Source organism: Rana temporaria, chromosome 5, assembly GCF_905171775.1.
Source record: "Rana temporaria chromosome 5, aRanTem1.1, whole genome shotgun sequence".
In the NCBI taxonomy this organism is placed as follows: Eukaryota; Metazoa; Chordata; class Amphibia; order Anura; family Ranidae; genus Rana; species Rana temporaria.
Genome location: NC_053493.1, coordinates 164,741,576 through 164,761,714, shown reverse-complemented (window position 1 = coordinate 164,761,714; position 20,139 = coordinate 164,741,576). Strand labels below are relative to the sequence as shown.

At 44.1% G+C, this 20,139-nt stretch overlaps 1 protein-coding gene across 2 annotated transcripts in view; it reads left to right on the top strand.

Annotated features, from left to right (window-relative positions):
* UPP1 (uridine phosphorylase 1) overlaps positions 1-20,139 on the top strand; it is a 61,630-nt gene that overhangs the window by 2,574 nt on the left and 38,917 nt on the right. Inside the window, exons 1-2 of one of the 2 annotated variants that reach the window (XM_040353326.1) lie at positions 4,297-4,300; positions 7,596-7,648. In XM_040353326.1, coding sequence (XP_040209260.1) covers positions 7,605-7,648 — 44 coding nt within the window. In that variant the 5' untranslated portion in view covers positions 4,297-4,300; positions 7,596-7,604. Of the gene's footprint in view, positions 1-4,296; positions 4,301-7,595; positions 7,649-20,139 lie in introns of those variants that run through there. The other variant, XM_040353324.1, reaches the window with a different exon arrangement.

Genomic DNA, 20,139 nt, shown 5'->3' with positions numbered 1-20,139 from the left:
GGGGGACCCCCCACGCCATTTTTTTCTAATTTTGGTGTGGGGGTCCCCTCCAAATCCATGCTAGACACAAGGGCATGGCATGGACCTGGGGGGGGGACCCCACGCTGTTTTTTTCTCGATTTTTTTTACATTTCCTTACCAACCAGCTATATACAGGTAAAAAAAAAACGCAAAATGCAAATCGCAGTAAAATCACGGTAAAAAAGCATGTGGAAAAAGCAAGCACCACAAAAGCACTGCAGAAACGCGCAAAAGCAACATGCTTAGGTGTGGATCGAGCCTAAGGCCTGATTCAAACCTATGCATTTTTAGTGCTTTTTGCATTTTGCAGATTTTCACCACAGAACATGTTCCATAAGAAACCATGTTAAATGGACTGTAGACAGCTCATTCACAAAGCACACGGACTTCTCAGTCACATTACACAAACCACACATTCATAACTTTATGAAGAGTGTATAGTTACACTTCATTCAAGTTTCTACACTGCAGCATAATGCTCTGAGGTGCTACCCAATATGCTTCTGAAAAATACAAAATGTCTGCATTTTTCTACACAACACATCACAAGGGCACATAGAAAACAGTTGTTTTCTGTGTGCCCTTTCAGTGACTGGCATTGATCAGGTACAGAAAACACCAGTCAGTGCACATACAGTAGCCAAGCTCTTAGGCACAACTTACAGACGGACAACCCTCAGTCACATCATCCTCAGTCACATCACCCTCAGTCACATCATCCTCAGTCACATCATCCTCAGTCACATCACCCTCAGTCACTTCATCCTCAGTCACATCACCCTTAGTCACTTCATCCTTAGTCACATCACCCTCAGTCACTTCATCCTCAGTCACATCACCCTCAGTCACATCACCCTCAGTCACTTCATCCTCAGTCACATCACCCTCAGTCACTTCATCCTCAGTCACATCACCCTCAGTGACATCACCCTCAGTCACATTATCTTTAGGTACATCACCATCACTCACATCATACAGACAGACTACACACAGGCACAGCCCACAGTCAGAGAATAGACAGAGCATGCAGACAATTTCCACACAGCACACAGGATATACAAAGTCACAGTAAGCCTTGTTTATGATAACACTCATTGATTTAATTGCTGTAACTGTTCGATGAGGGTGGTGGCTGGAAGGCAGAATTACTATTTCCGATGTTCTTGTTGCTTCTATCATTGCATTGATGTAGAAGATTTCCATGATATATGTCTACTAGGTTAAGGTGATCAGATCTTTAAAATAAAATCCGGGGGGGGGACATATATTTTTTTACTAGTAATGGTGGCAATCAGTGACTCTCCACCCGCCGCCGCTCACCTCACAGCCTGTCAAGTCTTGCTCTCTTGGCTCTGGCTACTACTGTGTGGGGAGAGGAGGAAGATCACTCCACCAGGGAAGGCAAAGGGATAAGCAGGCAGGCGGCTAGCTGGGGACTTGAGCCAAGGCAGAAGAACATTAGAGCGGAGCTGAATGGGCGTGCACCCGAAACTGAAGAAAGATTCCCTCCGCTCCGACCAGCACATGATCATCAGAAAAGGGGCACAGATAATGGAAAAAAATTGTGTAATTCAGAATTTATTTATTTATTAATTCTGCACTGACTGTCTTAAATTGCCCTAGCCCCTGTTCAAATCCAAACCGGGGAAGGACTTGGTACGGGGGGGGGGGGGGCAGTGTCCTCAATCCGGGGGCTGCCCCTGGAAACCGGGGATGTCTGGTCACCCTAGACAAGGTGGCAACTAATGCCTAGTGAACTATGATGGCTGTGTTGGTACACATGTGGTGCTCAGAAAGATCCAGAAATGCAGGACAAGATGTCTTTACAAAGATGGCAGATATTCACCAAGCACAAATAATTATGTAGCATGAGGGGCCGGGCACAGAAAACCTCACTTTTGGTCATGCAGGCTATTTCATGTGATTGCTGTATACATACAAAGGAGCAGGCTATGTTTAGGTGTTTGTCTGCTCTGTATGTATTCCCAATGCTTCATTATGTAAATGAAATATTGGATTTTCGAGTGCTGGCTTATTTTCTACAAAATCCTGTTAACAGCCTTCAGACATAGGACCATTAACCTATCAGTCACTAGCCCCCAGAGTATGTGCACCAAAAGTGGTTCTGAAGGTTAAAGGATTTCTTGACCTTAATGAATTCTCTTCATTCACACCAGAACGCGAAGCAGGAAACCCGTGTTCCGTGCGTGTCTCCTACACAGCGTTCAAAAAGCACTACTGTTACGATCTGCAGTGGGTGTCATTGTTAAAGGGTCACTAAAGGATTTTTTTTTTTTTAGCTAAATAGCTTCCTTTACCTTACTGCAGTCCTGGTTTCATGTCCTCATTGCTCGTTTTTGCTTTGATGTTGCTGTAATTCCTCTCTGTTCTGGACACTTCCTGGTTGTCTGTTTCCTGATCACCACAGTACTGGGAGATTTCTCTCTGTGGTGACTAATCAAGGAGGTGTGATTACTGTGTGTAAAACGAAACTGGATTGGTGCTGAGGAGTTTTAGACAAAGTATCACTGCCCTCTATTGGCTCACTGCCCTCTATTGGCTCTCTGTACATCAGAGAACCAGGAAACAACAGCAAAAACTAAACTAAACTGCAGGCACATTATATGACTGATTTTTATCTATTTTTAATCATTTTTAAAAGGAATCAGTTAACTATTATGTCTCTATACCCTGTAAACAGTCATTTCAGCTAAAATGTTTTTTTCCTTTAGTGACCCTTTAAGTTAAAAAGACAAACAAGAAAATTGACAAGTGCTGTGAGATTCGTATGGGAAAGGTTGGGAAGGTGGGGTTATATTTAATAGTCCAGTCCTCAGAGTCTGTATGTGGATCAATAAGAAAAAAATCTGAATAAGGATCAGCAGTGTTTAAAAGTGGCTAAACGTAGCTAAAGTCCAATAATATCCATATGTAGAATCCTTAAGGAAAATCCCCCTCATATTAGGCAGCCAGCTGTATGAAGCGAAGCAACTCTGAAGGGGGGGGGGGGAAACAGGATAGAACGGCAGGGCCAATCGAAGTGTTGCATATTGGATGAAAGCAATTTTATTTAACCATTTAACCCCCGGACCATATTGCTGGTCAAAGACCAGAGCACTTTTTGCGATTCGGCACTGCGTCGCTTTAACTGACAATTGCGCGGTCGTGTGACGTTGCTCCCAAACAAAATTGGCGTCCTTTTTTCCCCACAAATAGAGTTTTCTTTTGGTGGTATTTGATCACCTCTGCGGTTTTTAGTTTTTGCGCTATAAACAAAAATAGAGCGACAATTTAAAAAAAAAAAAAATTTCCTCAGTTTAGGCCGATACGTATTCTTCTACATATCTTTCGTAAAAAAAAATCGCAATAAGCGTTTATTGATTGGTTTGCGCAAAAGTTATAGCGTTTACAAAATAGGGGGTATTTTTATGGCATTTTTATTAATATTTTTTTTTTACTAGTAATGGCGGCGATCAGCGATTTTTTTCCGGTACTGCGACATTATGGCAGACACTTCGGACACATTTTTGGGATCAGTGGCTTTTATATAGCGATCAGTGCTATAAAAATGCATTGGATTACTATAAAAATGCCACTGGCAGTGAAGGGGTTAACACTAGGGGGCGGGGAAGGGGTTAAGTATGTTCTCTGGGTGTGTTCTAACTGTAGGGGGGTGGCCTCACTAGGGGAAAGGACTGATCTTCTGTTCATACATTGTATGAACAGAAGATCAGCATTTCTCTCCCTGACAGGACCGGGAGCTGTGTGTTTACACACACACAGCTCCCGGTCCCCGCTCTGTAACGAGCAATCGCGTGTGCCCGGCGGCGATCGCGCCCGCCGGGCACGCGCACGGGAGTAGGGGGCGAGCGGCCTGCGAGAGAGCCAACGTTATATTACGTGCTCTCGTGCAGGGGAGCCGACCTTCCGCCGTAAAACAACGGCGGCTGGTCGGCAAGTGGTTAAAAAGTAAGGCACTCACAGTGAAGGAGGTAAAAAACAGCATGTAACAGACAGTATGATGTTCTTTATCCATCCCAGGAGGCTGTAGGTGTGTGCCGGTAACCAGACGCGGGTGTACTGGTGGTATCCAGCCCTGGAGCTTAAGATAACACCAGCTCGGCTGCGTCTGGTTACTGGCACACACCTACAGCCTACTGGGACAGATACAGAGCATTATGCTGTCAGTGTCTTACCTTTTAAATAAAATCCTTTTATGCAATGTGCTACACTCTGTTTGGCGCTGCGGTTCTCTCCTGGTTCCATTGTTAAAGCAGAGGTTCACACAAAATGTGAACCTCTGCTTTTTGGATCCCTTCCCCCCTCTGGTGTCACATTTGACTACTTTCAGGGGGGAAGGGGGTGCAGATACCTGTCTAAGACAGGTATCTGCACCACTTCCGGGTTCTGACTCCCGCGGGAGTCCAACCCCTTCATGTTACCCTCCCCCACTGTCTTCTGGGAAACACTGTTCCCAGGAGAGAGCGGGGACCAGTGACGGCGCACCACGATACTCTAGCGCATGCACAGTAGGGAATCGGGCAGTGAAGCCCGGCTTCACTTCCTGATTCCCTCACCGAGGATGGCGGCGAAAGCAGCCGAGGGCCGAGCGATTGCTCAGCCTCGTCTGCTAACATTGCGGGCGCGCTGGACAGGTAAGTGTTCATTTTTTAAAAGTCAGCAGCTGCAGTTTTTGTAGCTGCTGGCTTTTAAAAAAAAAATCAGGTGGACCTCCGCTTTAGGTTAACCACTTAAGGACCACCCCATGTACATATACGTCCACAATATGGCACGTACAGGCACATGGGTGTATAGGTACGTCCTCGCCTATTAGCGGGTGGGGGGTCCGATCGGGACCCCCCCGCTACATGCGGAGGTCGGGTCCGCTCGGGGAGCGATCCGGGACCACGGCGCGGCTATTTGTTTATAGCCGCTCCGTCGCGATCGCTCCCCGGAGCTGAAGAACGAGGAGAGCCGTGTGTAAACACGGCTTCCCCGTCCTTCACTATGGCGGCGCATCGATCGCGTCATTCCCTTTATAGGGAAGACACGATCGATGACGTCATTCCTACAGCCACACCCCCAAACAGTTGTAAACACATACTAGGTGCACCCTAACTCCTACAGCGCCACCTGTGGTTAACTCCCAAACTGCAACTGTCATTTTCACAATAAAGAATGCAATTTAAATGCATTTTTTGCTGTGAAAATGACAATGGTCCCAAAAATGTGTCAAAATTGTCCGAAGTGTCCGCCATAATGTCGCAGTCACGAAAAAAATTGCTGATCGCCGCCATTAGTAGTAAAAAAATAAAAAAAAATAAAAATGCAATAAAACTATCCCCTATTTTGTAAACACTATAAATTTTGCGCAAACCAATCGATAAACGCTTATTGCGATTTTTTTTACTAAAAATAGGTAGAAGAATACGTATCGGCCTAAACTGAGGAAAAAAAATGTTTTTATATATGTTTTTGGGGGATATTTATTACAGCAAAAAGTAAAAAATATTGCTTTTTTTTCAAAATTGTCGCTCTATTTTTGTTTATAGCGCAAAAACTAAAAACCGCAGATGTGATCAAATACCACCAAAAGAAAGCTCTATTTGTGGGGAAAAAAGGACGCCAATTTTGTTTGGGAGCCACGTCGCACGACCGCGCAATTGTCTGTTAAAGCGACGCAGTCCCGAACTGTAAAAACACCTTGGGTCTTTAGGCTGCATATTGGTCCGGGGCTTAAGTGGTTAATGACACCCCAAACAGGTCGCAAACACAGTGCGTTTGCCTGCACCAGCTGGCATGGTACGGAAGTGTCATGCAATCTGTTTGCTCCCTGTCCTTTAAAGTAGCGCATGCAATACTTTTGCTGCAGTCCGGTGCAACAAGCTCAAATTGCACCACACTGAATCGCAACTCCTGGTGTGAACTGGCCCTAAGGAAAACAACTCTTCAGCTCTTGCTACTGCCAACTACAACCAGTGAGGAGAGAGCAGGGGGTGGGACTAAATCATGCTGTGTGTGTCAATGGACACACCGAGTGCAGCTCAGGAGCCCCAATTGCACTTGGTTGCTATGGGGGCACTTGTGGTAGGGGAGCCAGGAGTGCTGGTGGGGGGCTCTTGAAGAGGAGGATCGGGAGCTGCCCTGTGCAAAACCTTATATATGCTGCGGCTGGCTGGGGCTGAACACTGTAACAAGTGGTACTTACGTATAGGCCCCTATGTGTTCAGGGATGAATGACTTAACCACGGTGTACATAGCTTTAAATAGCTTTAGTGACTCCCGATGTCTAATTAAAGAGAACCTGTCTTAAAAATATATCACATAGGAGACTTTTTTTATTTAATCATATTTCAAAACTATTTACTCTTGCCCATTCCCATATCCAATGATGATCAGTCCCAGCAATAGACAGAGCTCACGAGTCCTTGTGTCCAGTTACATACCTATCTGTTCCCTCATGGCTGCCTCTAACTCAGGGCCGGCCCTATGATGGGACCGGGTAGTACCATGGGTACCAGGCAGCACTTTTAGGGGGGCAGCATACTGATCCGCCAGCTCCGCTACCCAAATAAAATTGATGTCCTTTTTTTCCCACAAATAGAGCTTTCTTTTGGTGATATTTGATCACCTCTGCGGTTTTTATTTTTTTGTGCTATAAATATATATATTTTTTAATTTTTTGCTATAATAAATATCCCCAAAATTTGGAAAAATAAACTATTTTCTTCAGTTTAGGCCAATATGTATTCTACATATTTTTGGTACCAAAAAAACCCCACAATTAGCGTACATTGATTAGTTTGCGCAAAAGACATTGTGGCCGCCGGCAATTCACAGGTCCCTTTATACTCCTGGATACATGTATAGAGCCCATGGCAGGTCCTTTTATACGCCTATATGCATGTATAGAGCCATGACAGGCCCACTTTATACATCTATAGAGCCATGACAGGCCCTCGTTATACTCCTTTATACATGTATAGAGCCATGACAGGTCCTCTTGATACTCCTATATACATTTATAGAGCCATGGCAGGTCCTTTTTATATTCCTTTACATGTAAAGAGTCTCGACAGGTCCTCTATATACATGTATAGAGCCATGACAGGTCCTCTTTATACTTCTTTATACATGTATAGAGCCATGACAGGTTCTCTTTATACTTCTTTATACATGTATAGAGCCATGACAGGTTCTCTTTATACATCTATAGAGCCATGACAGGCCCTCGTTATACTCCTTTATACATGTATAGAGCCATGTCAAGTACTCTTTATAGTCCTATATACATTTATAGAGCCATGACAGGTCCTCTTGATATTCCTTTACATGTAAAGAGTAATGACAGGTCCTCTTTATACTCCTTTATACATGTATAGAGCCATGAAGGGTCCCCTTTAGTTATCATGATATAAAATAATGAATGTGGGGGCCTTTTGGTTGGCGTGATTTTTTTTCTGGGGGGGGGGGGGGGGCAGCATTTCATTCTTGGTCCCAGGCAGCACAATGTCTTGGGCCGGCACTGCTCTAACTGTATGGCAAACGCTTGACTTTTCTTGTGTTTGATTTAGGAACTGAATATGGCTCCAGTCAAAGAAATAGAAAGCCAGCAACCAACATCATTGTAAGTATTCATTATTATATGGAAAGTGATTAATATTTTGTGGTCAGTCATTAGTGCATTTCTTTCTCTTTTATATATTTGTATGCCAATCAAATGTTTGATTAACATGAGACAAGAATATAAATCACGAGACAAGGCTTTTACTTAAAGGGGTTGTAAAGGTTTGTTTTTTATTTTCTAAATAGGTTCCTTTAAAGCAGTGGTTCACCCTGCAGAACAACATTTTAGCATACAATTCGGCATTGTAGCGCGAGCTACAGTATGCCGGTCTTAATTTTTTTATCGCCGTACTCACAGTGTAATCGTACATAGTAGATTCTGACTGCCCGCGGGGAATGGGCGTTCCTTTCAAGAGGGAGGGTGATTGACGGCCGGCTCTGGCACGTCACGCTCCCCGAAGACAGCCGGAGTAGGTCTCGGCTCTCCCCGCGCCTGCGCACAGACTATGCGCAGGCGCCATGAAGAGCCAAGCCTATTTCGGCTATTTCCGGAGAAGCGTGACGCGCCAGAGCCGGCCGTCAATCACCTTCCGTCTGGATTGGAACGCCCATTCCCCGTGGGCAGTCGGAATCTACTATGTACGATTACACTGTGAGTACAGTCCATTACATTCGGCATCGTAGCGCGAGCTACGGTATGCCGGTCTTACATTTTTTATCCCCGTACTCACTGTGCTATCGATGATTGAAGAATCCGGGGAATGGGCGTTCCTATGGTGAGAGAAGGTGATTGACGGCCGGCCCTGGCACGTCACGCTTCTCCGGAAATAGCCGAAATAGGCTTGGCTATTCACGGCGCCTGCGCATAGCCTGTGCGCAAGCGCCGTGAATAGCCGAGACCTACTCCGCTGTCTTCGGGGAGCGTGACGTGCCAGAGCCGGCCGTCAATCATCCTCCCTCTCCATAGGCACGCCCATTCCCCGCGGGAGTCAGAATCTTCAATCATCCATAGCACAGTGAGTACGGGGATTAAAAATTTAAGACCAGCATACCGTAGCTCGCGCTACGATGCCGAAAGTAATAGTATAATGATGTGAAGGAGGGTGAACTACCGCTTTAAGACCAGCATACTGTAGCTCGCGCTACAATGCCGAATTTTAGGCTAGAAGAATTTTTTTTTTTTTTTTTTTTTTATAGGGTGAACCCCCGCTTTAAGCTAGTGCATTGTTGGTTCACTTACATTGTCCTTCGATTTCCGTTCAAAATGTTTTTTTTCTGTGTCTGAATTTTTCACTTCCTGTTTCTCCTCAGTAAGCTTGCCCCCATCATCCATGGGGGTTTGTCAGCCAGAACAGCTTACTGAGGAGGAACAGGAAGTGAGAAATTCAGACAAAGAAAACAAAGAAAAAAAAACATTTAGAAGGGAAATGGAAGGAAAAGGTAAGTGAACCAACAATGCACTAGTTTAAAGAACCTATTTAGAAAATAAAAAACAAACCTTTACAACCCCTTTAAGCATTGGCTAATTAATAATTGCTATGGGTATTTTGAAACAGTTATTTTTTTAAATAAGATGAATTTTTATATTTGTTTTCTGAGGGCCATCATGCACCCAACCATCCCCGATTTTGAGGAACTGTCCCTGATTTGGAGCAAAGTCTCTCTGTCACTCTTTCCTCCTCATTTTTCCCTCATTTTGCATAGTGATTGCATTTCAAAAGCCAGTATAAAAATAGTAGTGGTAAAAAAAAAACATGGTGGGTTTAACTAATCATTAACTAATCATTCTTTTAGTATAAGACCCCTTTCACACTGAAGGTGCTTTACAAGCGTTTTAGTGCTAAAAATAGCACATGTAAAGCGCCTGTAAACTGCCTCCCATGCCTCCCCAGTCCGAAAGCCTGAGTACTTTCACACTGGGGTGGTGCACTTGCAGGATGGAAAAAAAGTCCTGTAAGCAGCGTCTCCTTGGGTGCCCCTGTCATTGAAGTCAATGGTCAGCGCTGCCAAATCGCCTGCAAAGCGCAGTAGCGCTTTTCAGCCACGTTTAACCCCTTGTTAACCCCTTCTTTGGGGTTAAAAATACCCTGCTTCCGCCCGCACAGTGCAGGTAAAGCGCCGCTGGGACAAGCGGCGCTTTACTGCTAGCGCAGGGCGGTCTTCAGTGTGAAAGGGGTCTTGAGTGACAGGGGTGTGTCCCGTGCCTACATACTTTTGCTAATAGGTTTCTCTCATTCCCATCTCAAAAAGTTGGAAGGTATGAGTATATGCAAGGCAAGACTAGCTGGCCTCAGTCTCTCTGCAATGCAACATATTTTCAAGTACAACCACACTCACATCACACTCTCGCTTACCCAGGTTCAATCAATAGCACAGCAATTTTCTGGACTTAAAACTGGATGTAATTGGAATATGCATATCCTACACTGTATGGCATTTTGTGGTCTATGGGCTTGTATTAGTTGCACTCTTGTGAGCGAGTATTGAGTATCTATTTTTACCCATTTTCATTTGCTCCAATAAATATCTTTGGTAATGCACGAAGGTGCTTGCACCTTCCTATTTTTTCCTTTTTGTAGTTCCACTTTGTATTCCCCTGGTTGTGGAGGGCTGCAGCGCCATAATAGTTAATTGAGAACTATAAACCAACAGCCGTTAGGACTTGTAGTTTTCCATTCACAGAACACTGAGAATGGTGCCTCGGAGCCCCGCATGACCACATTTTTTTTAATTATGACAACTAGCGGGGGAGAAGATCCCCCACTAGCTATCAAAACGGGGAAGCAGGGGGCGACCCTTTTGTAAAATGTTACATGTTACACCCTGAATATAGGTGTAACATGTGACATGCTAGGAAAGGTGAACTTTTCCTTTAAAGAGATAAGTCCACAAGGTGGTACATTGTACAAAGTGGAAGAAAAAGATGAACAAAGGCTGTGCTATTGTTGGCACTCCTGATCAATTAATACAGGGTCAGCTCATCTCGGGGATTCAAGCTGGTCCCCTGAAAGGGGCTCAGAAAGTCTGATTGCAACGGTAAAACTTAATGGTATCCTTTAAGAAACAGTAGAGAGAGAGCAGGAGGCCAGAGCCTGAGAGATTTGCTGGCCCTGCTCAGCATGCATAGAGGAGATAAAGGGTTATTGATCTGTATGATGGGTGTAACTCAGTGTTGCAAACGTAAATATATTACTATATAGCTTGTGGTAGATGCTAGATTAGCTTTTCTCAACTCTCGGAATAATCTACATTTTACGGTATATTAGCATGATGAATAAGCTGCAGACATAATAATAATAATAATAAGTAAATCGGGTAAATGCTATATTAAAGTGGATGAAGTGAATTTTTTTTATTTATTTTGTTGCTGTCACAATGTAGAGTATACGATTTCCTATTATCTGTGCCCAGTCTTGCCACAAAGAGTTAATCCAGCTCTGAGTAATCCTCTTTTCTTTTTTCGGTGAGATAAATGGACAAACAGGAGAAAACTTTTGTCCGTTCTTCCCCTTGATGTGAATGACAGTTTTTTTTACATATCTCAGGCTATATTTTTTAATTCCCACCCCCACTCATTTTCTGAAGTCACATGGTTACTTTTCTGGATTTTGACTGGATGCTAGCGATCATAGCAGAATTTAGTGTAAGGAACACACAGGAGAAAATGCATGTTGACAAGGGGAGTGTAGAGGTGGGCGGGGAGTCTACTGACATCACAACTCCACCCACCGAGCTCCAGACAACAGACCCAACCATAGAATCTGCAGTTTTTCAGTTCTTATAACAGACAGAGGGGAGACATTTGTCAGGTAAGGATACATGCAGGAGGCATCGTTATCCTTTTAGATCAGCACTATGGCAGTAGTTTAGAAATGATGAGAGTGGGTTTACATCCATTTTAAGCATAGGTGAACCCTAACTTTGGAAGCCAGTGGAAAAATGTCCCTTTTGGCCAGTAGGAGAAGTTTTGTACATTGGTTTGACAGTAGGAGAGGTGGTCTTTTTAGTGGTGATCAGTAGGAAAGAATGTCCCTTAAATTGGTGGTCAGTTTAGTGGTCCTAACCAAGCGTTGCCACAGTGCTAGAACTATGCAGGTACTGCCAGGTGGAAAATCGATCTACCACTTTTTAATGTTCAAGTAACCCCCAGCCAATCTCTGAGGCCTTGTACACACGGCCAGACATGTCCAATGAAAACGGTCCGCGGACCGTTTTCATCGGACATGTCTGCTGGGAGGTTTTGGTCTGATGTGTGTACACACCATCAGACCAAAATTCCCGCGGACAGATAACGCGGTGACGTATACGACACCGACGTTCTCTGACGTGGAAGTTCAATGCTTCCACGTATGCATCGAATCAATTCGACGCATGCGCGGGATTTCGGGCCGCTGGTTATACGTCATAACCAGCGGACATGTCCGATGAGTCATACTGACCATCGGACATGTCCGACGGACATGGTTCCAGCGGACAAGTTTCTTAGCATGCTAAGAAACTTATGTCTGCTGGAAACCTGTCCGCTCGGCCAGGAATCCGGTCCGGTAGGCCCTACACACGGTCGGACATGTCCACGGAAACTGGTCCGCGGACCAGTTTCAGCAGACATGTTCGGTCGTGTGTACGAGGCCTGAAGGAACTCAAGGGTTCAGTTTGTTAAGAAAGGCTGTGCTAGATCCCAGTGGGCCAATGTATCATGTAAGTTCAGTGGGAGAATTAATATTCATTTAAAGAATCTGACAAATTGAATTTTCATTTTTCAGATGGCCTATTTCAGTAGGTTAAATGAAGAATCTAAAGTTTTCAAGGTTGTGGGTGTTCTCCCTTTAACCTTTTTTTTGCTAGAAAAGCATTAAATAATATGAATAATAACAAAAACTAGCAAAATTAGCTGAAGAGTAGACATACAGAATGGATAAAACTTTCAAGCTGTGACAATCCAATATACATTTTATAATAGGATGTATTGTATCCTACATACATTTACCATATACACCAATATATAAACAGTCAAGACAATAATTATTTTTAAATTGCATTTGCATTAGTTTTCATTACAAGCAAATCCAAGCTGACAAAATATGACATTTAAAAAAAATTTGGCCAAAGCAATAGAAATATTGCGATACCAGCACTGAATTGTAAATGTGAATAGCATTATAAACCATTTTAATTTTTTTAATAAAACAAGTCATTTTTTCTCTATTTTATATGTTCATAGTGGAACACAAATATTAGGAAAAACAGTCAGGTATATGGCTGTAAAAATGTTAATTCTTTTTGTACGGCTGTGGTAATAAGTCCAGAAGATGTCACTTGGATGTAGCTGACAGTCCCAGTCCCAGTGGTGTGACATGTGTTTGTAGGGCAGTAACCATGTTGGGTCTTGTAGTTCTAAACATAGATTCCGCTAGGATATGCTGGGGCATGTTCTGCAGAAACTGGAAACCCTGCAGTGGGATATTCTGAGACTTTTCATTTCACAAGATAGAATAGAAACCAGGGGGTCATGCTAAGTCTTGTACTGTAATTCTTAATAGGTTGTAGAAAAGTGTTGTCCATACAGTGGGACATGCAGGTACTGAACATTTTAAAGAAAGCAGCTCATATGAAACATAGTTGTATACTAAATGATACCCCAAATTTATGAAAGCTTGGTTCCCATGGCTAGAATATAATCGCAATCTAAATCTAGATCATTTTAACTCTTGCTTTGAAAAACAAGTAGGCTTTGTGAATTGGAGACTTAAGGCCATGCCTCCAGGACCCTTTCCCCTTCCTTATCCTCCCTCATCCCTATTTCCCCTTCTTCCTCCTACGGTAACATAACTTTTATTACATATGTAGCCCAAAACAATAAAAATGGTACTGCTTAAATGCCCCTTTAAACCTGTGTCAGGTGTCAGTCAGATCAGAATGTGAAAAGACTGGTGCAAAACAGACAGATTAGGCTTGTCAGGTTCCAGTAGACTTCAACAAAATGGTGACTGTCTGCACACCAACTCCCTGTTGCATAAATGTAATGAGATGGATAAAATATGTCTCCAGCTCCTGTTCTTCAACTTTAGATAACTCTTTAGATGCATTTTGCCCTTTTCAGGGCTTAATTGTAGAGGCCTCTAAGATTACCCCTGAAAAGGGCAAAACACAGCTGAGGAGTTCTCTACAGGTGGGCAACAGGCAGGCCCAGCCCAAGACATTGTGCTGCCTGGGCCCCAGAATAAAAATGCTGCCCCCCCCCCCCCACAAGAAAAAAAAATCACGCCCACCAAAAGGCCCCCACATTCATTATTTTATATCGTGATAACTAAAATTTTATTTATCAGAAAAAAGGATTAAAAATGCCATAAATCTATTCCCTATTTTGTAGACAAGATAACTTTTGCACAAACCGATCAATATGCGCTTATTGCAATTTTTTTAACCAAAAATATGTAGCAGAATATATATTGCCCTAAACTGATGAAGACTTTTTTTTCTTCATTATATTAAAAAGTATAAAATATATATATTTTTTTTAAATTGTCGCTCTTTTTTTTTATAGCACAAAAAATAGAAACCGCAGAGGTTATAAAACATCACCAAAAGAAAGCTCTATTTGTGGGAAAAAATGACATACATTTTGTTTGGGTACAACATTGCACGACGCGCAATTGTCAGTTAAATTAGCAGTGCCGTATCGCAAAAAAAATGGCCTGATCATTAAGGGGAGCAAATCTTCCAGGGCTGAAGTGGTTAATCAGGGCTGGGCAAGGCAAGTCCCTCTCAGGCTCACATGACTCATACAACTTGTGATGTGTGACAGTGCACTTACAGTACTCGGATTCGGACTCCTGCCGTCAGGGTGGGGGTCAATGCCGAGCCTCCAGAACATGGACACAGCGTCAGGCAGGCTGCAACACCTCACATAGCGGCAGGTGCTGTGCATTTGGACTGTGGACAGCTGCTCAGCTCACACTCAGGCACAAGCAACCCTCTTCAGACGCGCTCCCTTCACTGAGGCTCTGAGCCACGCTGAAGAAGATGGGAGAGATGGGTGGAGGCGGAGCTAATTGACTAGGCATTGGGGCTGAGTGCTCTGAATGCTGGGGTGGCCACGGCCTATGAAGTCACTGTTTGCTAGAAGCCGGGTGGCTGGTGATTCTAGCAACCAGTGCAGTGCACAGCCGATCAATATAGGCCCTGCTCCTGCTGACTGATCCGACCTCCTCCTGACAGGTAAGGCTGGGCGGCTACTATGGTATGGGCAGAGCAGTGGACGGTGTCAGTAGAGCAGTGGACGTTGTCAGTAGGGCAGTGGACGGTGTCAGTAGGGCAGTGGACGGTGTCAGTAGGGCAGTGGACGTTGTCAGTAGGGCAGTGGACGTTGTCAGTAGGGCAGTGGACGGTGTCAGTAGGGCAGTGGACGGTGTCAGTAGGGCAGTGGACGGTGTCAGTAGGGCAGTGGACAGTGTCAGTAGGGCAGTGGATGGTGTCAGTAGGGCAGTGGACGGTGTCAGTAGGGCAGTGGACGGTGTCAGTAGGGCAGTGGGCGGTGTCTTCAACCTCCATCTCTGAATGAACACAGGAGTCACCCTACTGCTTGTGCACTACAAGACCAGCATGTCCACCCCTCCCCCATACTGGCTCCTGACACTTCCCCACATATAGGATGTTCCCAGTACAGGGGGACTCAGTCTCCCTTAGTGTGTAGAAGACCAACCAGCCCTGTGTCCCACACTGCAGAATGTTCTAACATAACTTCCGCCCTCCCCCGCTCCACTCTTACCATTTCCACCATTTTCAGCTCCAGCTAGACAGTTTGTGTATCCCCCAGCGGTCCCCACCATGACTGAGGACAGGATGTGGGAGGGGCGGTTGTAAGCAGAGGGAGTTGAAGAGACACCAGCGGTGGTGGGACTTGGATGGGGAGGAGACAGAGGAATTGACGTGAGAAGACAGAGGAGGAGGGGGTAGGACCAACTCACAGAGGAGGAGAAACAGGGAGGACATGGAGTTCGGAGGCAGCCAGCCTTTCCGGTTGGCAGAACACAATGATTACTGATAGCCACCGGCAGTAATCGCATGCCAAAAATCTGACAGGCTGGCTGTTCTGAAGTCGATCGATGGATTGACTTCAGTACAACCAACCTACCCATACATAAATCGAATCTTGGCTGGTCTCTGTTGAACCGCCTGAGATTCGATCAGTCAAACACTTTAGAAGCGTACAATAATGGGCATTGTTTCTTTGACCATTGGGGCTTTTTAGGCTCCACATTATCCCACAATACAGAGGATTAGCCCCTTAAAGGGGTACTATAGGTTAGATTTTTTTTTTAAATAACAAACATGTCATACTTACCTTTGCTGTGCAGCTCGTTTTGCACATAGTGGCTCCGATCCTCGTCTTCTGGGGTCCCTCGGTGGCTGTCTCCTCGCATCAGCTAACCTCCCTGGGAAACGCTTTCCCAAGGAAGTTACTTGTGGGCGCGCTCCCGAGTCTGTATTCGGCGTCCATAGCCGCCAACTACAAAACTCGGCCCACCCCCTGGCCCTCTCGTCATTGGAGTTGATTGACAGCAGCGCGAGCCAATGGCTGCGCTGCTATCAATCTATCCAATGAAGAGCCGAGAATCCCCAGGACAAGAAGCCAGCACGCTCTCGACGCGGGACTTTCGAGGGCTCAGGTAAGTAAACGGGGGCGCTGATCGGATGTTTTTTCACCTTAATGCATAGGATATATTAAGGTGAAAAAACGCAAAGCTTTACAACCCTTTTAAGTTCCACAGTGGGTATAACAAGCATGCTATGCTGCATATACAGACAGATTTTACTGTTCTGGGTTTAGTAACACTTTAAACTTAAAATCAGATAAAACTTTTACTAACGGATCTAAAATCAGGTTATCATTAACTTTTATTAACAACCTTAAAACTGCCTGCAGCTAATGCCTATTGCCATTGAACTTCTTGGTTTAAATAGACTATTGGAGTTTTCATCCAATAACAGAAGTCTCAGCACATTCCCATAGTGACTGACTGTCCAAATTACCTGTTAGCAGAAATATACATTTATGAAGGATTGAGGAGAAGAGGAATTCTGACAGTCACATGGTGGAGATTAATATCAAGAGATAAATTATCTGAACTGTCTGATAAGACAGCGGGCTGGGTAGCATGACAAGACTTCAACCTAGTAAAGAAATCCTTTAAGACAGACTTGTCTAGCTCGGAAATGATCAAAGACCACAGTGAATGTTTCACATCTAAAAGAACCCTGACTGTTGCATGCAAAAAGTGTATGAAATGTGAATGAATGTGAATTCCACACATAAAGGAGGTCAATTAAAGCATTTTGACTGAAATAAATACAAGTCCATATAAAAATGCATTTAATTTAATAAATAAGAAATAAAAAAAAAACAGAAAGATAAAAAAAAAAGAACAAAGGACAGAAGTCATGGATTAGAAATACACAAACTATACAGAAAATAAGAAATGATACTTTGCAGTGGTCATGTATCTGGTAGTGACAATGTTTAGAAAATAAAATACAATATATATATATATATATATATATATTGTGAGGGGTTGGCTCGGTAGCGGGGTGTGTGACCTCTTGGTTGGGTTCACCACACATTGAATTTATACAGACTGGCAGTCGAAGACGGTTGAAAACAAAGTTTCTGGTTTATTTTTCCATCTTGCTGGAAAACAATTGCAAGCATCCAAACAGCATAAACAAAATCAAACATAAAATAAATCCTGGCCACTCTGGGCGTCTACCTTCCACACAGGAACCTATCTATGAAGTCTAACACAGCCTACTGCTGGGTAGACACTGCTGGTCATACAGCTTAAAACAATAGTCTTTTGATTTTTAGCACACAGAAAAATCAATCCTCTCCTCACCTCCACCGAAGACCTTCTGGCACTGCTCTCATACTCACACAGCCTTAGGAGTGATGCAGCCCATTAGTGGTTATCCTCTGGGCTACTTTATAGAGGCCTTTAATTGCCTCACTCTGAACAGCTGGAGTCTTCCAACGGCCCTTAGCCTTCCTGGCTATTTCTGGCAGCCGACGCCTAATAATGATTGGTGTATTGTCTAACAAGGCAGAAATGTATGTCCCGACTGTGACAACACCCACAGATTTACCTGGCTTCCTATCATAATATATATATATATATATATATATATATATATATATATATATATATATATATATATTGTAGAGATAAAACAGTAGGAGGGTCTGGGTAGTTTAGCAAAGGAAAAATGGGCAGGGCTGTCAACACTCCAAAAAAAGTCCAAAAAAGTGTTGTGTGTTGTCAGCTGTCAACATGATTTAGGAGCTCAGTACATTTCTCTCAGATCAACAGGCATTTTTCTTTATTTACAGGGTCTCTAAATGGATTACATGTAGGGAAATGCACATACATTGCAGTGATGTACTGTATATTTGGTTACATTATTTTGTCCAGACACAGACTTTACATACATAAGTAAAGACAAAACTTTTGAGCCACCGTTAAAGGATAAGTTCTCCCTTTGTAACATGCAGCTGACGGCTTTTAGTAATCAATGAACTACTGCAGTGCTGTTGAATGCTCTGTTAGTTCATTAACCACTTGACAACTGGGCACTTAAACACCCTTAACCACTTGACAACTGGGCACTTAAACACCCTTAATAACCAGACCAATTTTCAGCTTTTGGTGCTCTCACGTTTTGAATGACAATAACTCAGTCATACAACACTGTAACCAAATGAAATTTTTGTCCTTTTTTTCCCACAAATAGAGCTTTCTTTTGGTGGTATTTGATCACCTCTGCGTTTTTTTTTTTTTTTCGCTATTAATGAAAAAAGAACGAAAATTTTGTAAAAAAATGCATTTTTCTTCATTTCTATCATATCATTTTGTAAAAAATGAATTTTTCCTCATACATTTGGCCTAAAATGCATACTGCTACATATTTTTGGTAAAAAAAAAAAAAAATTGGGATATTATTTAGTCTGGGTGAATGTTATAGGGTCTACAAGCTATGGTACCAATTTCTGAAAATTGAACAATTTGATCACACCTGAAGTACTGACAGCTTCTCTCATTTCTTGAGACCCTAACAAGCCAATAAAGTACAAATACCCCCCAAATGACCCCTTTTTGGAAAGTAGACATTCCAAGGTAGTTAGTAAGAGTCATAGTTAGTTTTTTGAAGTTGTCATTTGTTCCCACAATTCTTTGCAAAATCAAGATTTTTTTTTTTTTTTTTCATACCAATATTGTCATTATAACAGGTTATTTCTCTCACATGGCATGTATATTCCACAAATGGCACCCCAAAATATATTCTGCTGCTCCTCCTGAGTATGGCAATACCACATGTGTGAGACTTTTACACAGCGTGGCCACATACAGAGGCCAAACACCGAAGTAGCAACTTCAAGCATTCTAGGAGCATAAATTACACATCTAGGGCCAGATCCACAAAAACCTGACGTAACTTAAAAAATCCAATTTAAGTTACACTGGCTTAAAGTTTCTACCTAAGTGCCTGATCCACAAAGCACTTATCTAGAAAATTCAGGCTGTGTAACTAAAATTCCGCCGGCGCAAGGCGTTCCTATTCAAATGGGGCGAGTCCCATTTAAATGAGGCGCGCTCCCGCGCCGGCCGTACTGCGCATGCGCGTCGGCCGTACTGCGCATGCGCGAAGTTACGTTACGCCGAGTTTTGAGGATCGCGACGGCTTAAAGTTGCGTCGGGGAAAAAAAAAATGACAGCGGCATGCATTCCTGAGGGAGAACTCCATGCCAATTTTCAAAGAAAAAATCGGCATGGGTTCCCCCCCCAGGAGCATACCAGGTCCTTAGGTCTGGTATGGGTTGTAAGGAGACCCCCCCACACCGAAAAATTGACGTAGGGGGTCCCCCTACAATCCATACCAGACCCGTATCCAAAGCACGCTACCCGGCCGGCCAGGAAGGGAGTGGGGACGAGCGAGCGCCCCCCCCCTCCTGAGCCGTGCCAGGCCGCGTGCCCTCAACATGGGGGGGTTGGGTGCTCTGGGGCAGGGGGGCGCACTGCGGGCCCCCCCACCCCAGAGCACCCTGTCCCCATGTTGATGAGGACAGGACCTCTTCCCGACAACCCTTGCCATTGGTTGTCGGGGTCTGCGGGCGGAGGCTTATCGGAATCTGGGAGTCCCCTTTAATAAGGGGGCCCCCAGATACCGGCCCCCCACCCTAAGTGAATGAATATGGGGTACATCGTACCCCTATCCATTCACCTGGAGGCAAAAAGTAAAAGTTAATAAACACACAACACAAGGCTTTTTAAAATAGTTTATTATTCTGCTCCGGACGCCCCCCCTGTCTTCGTTATTAGCTCAATTACCAGGGGGGGCTTCTTCTTCCGCTCTCCGGGGGTCTTCTTCCACTCTCCGGGGGTCTTCCGCTCTCCGGGGGGGGGCTTCTCCGGACTCCGGGGGGGCTTCTCCGGACTCCGGGGGGCTTCTTCCATCTTCTCCCCTCTTGACTCGGCGAACCCCGGTTCTTCTGCAGCTCTC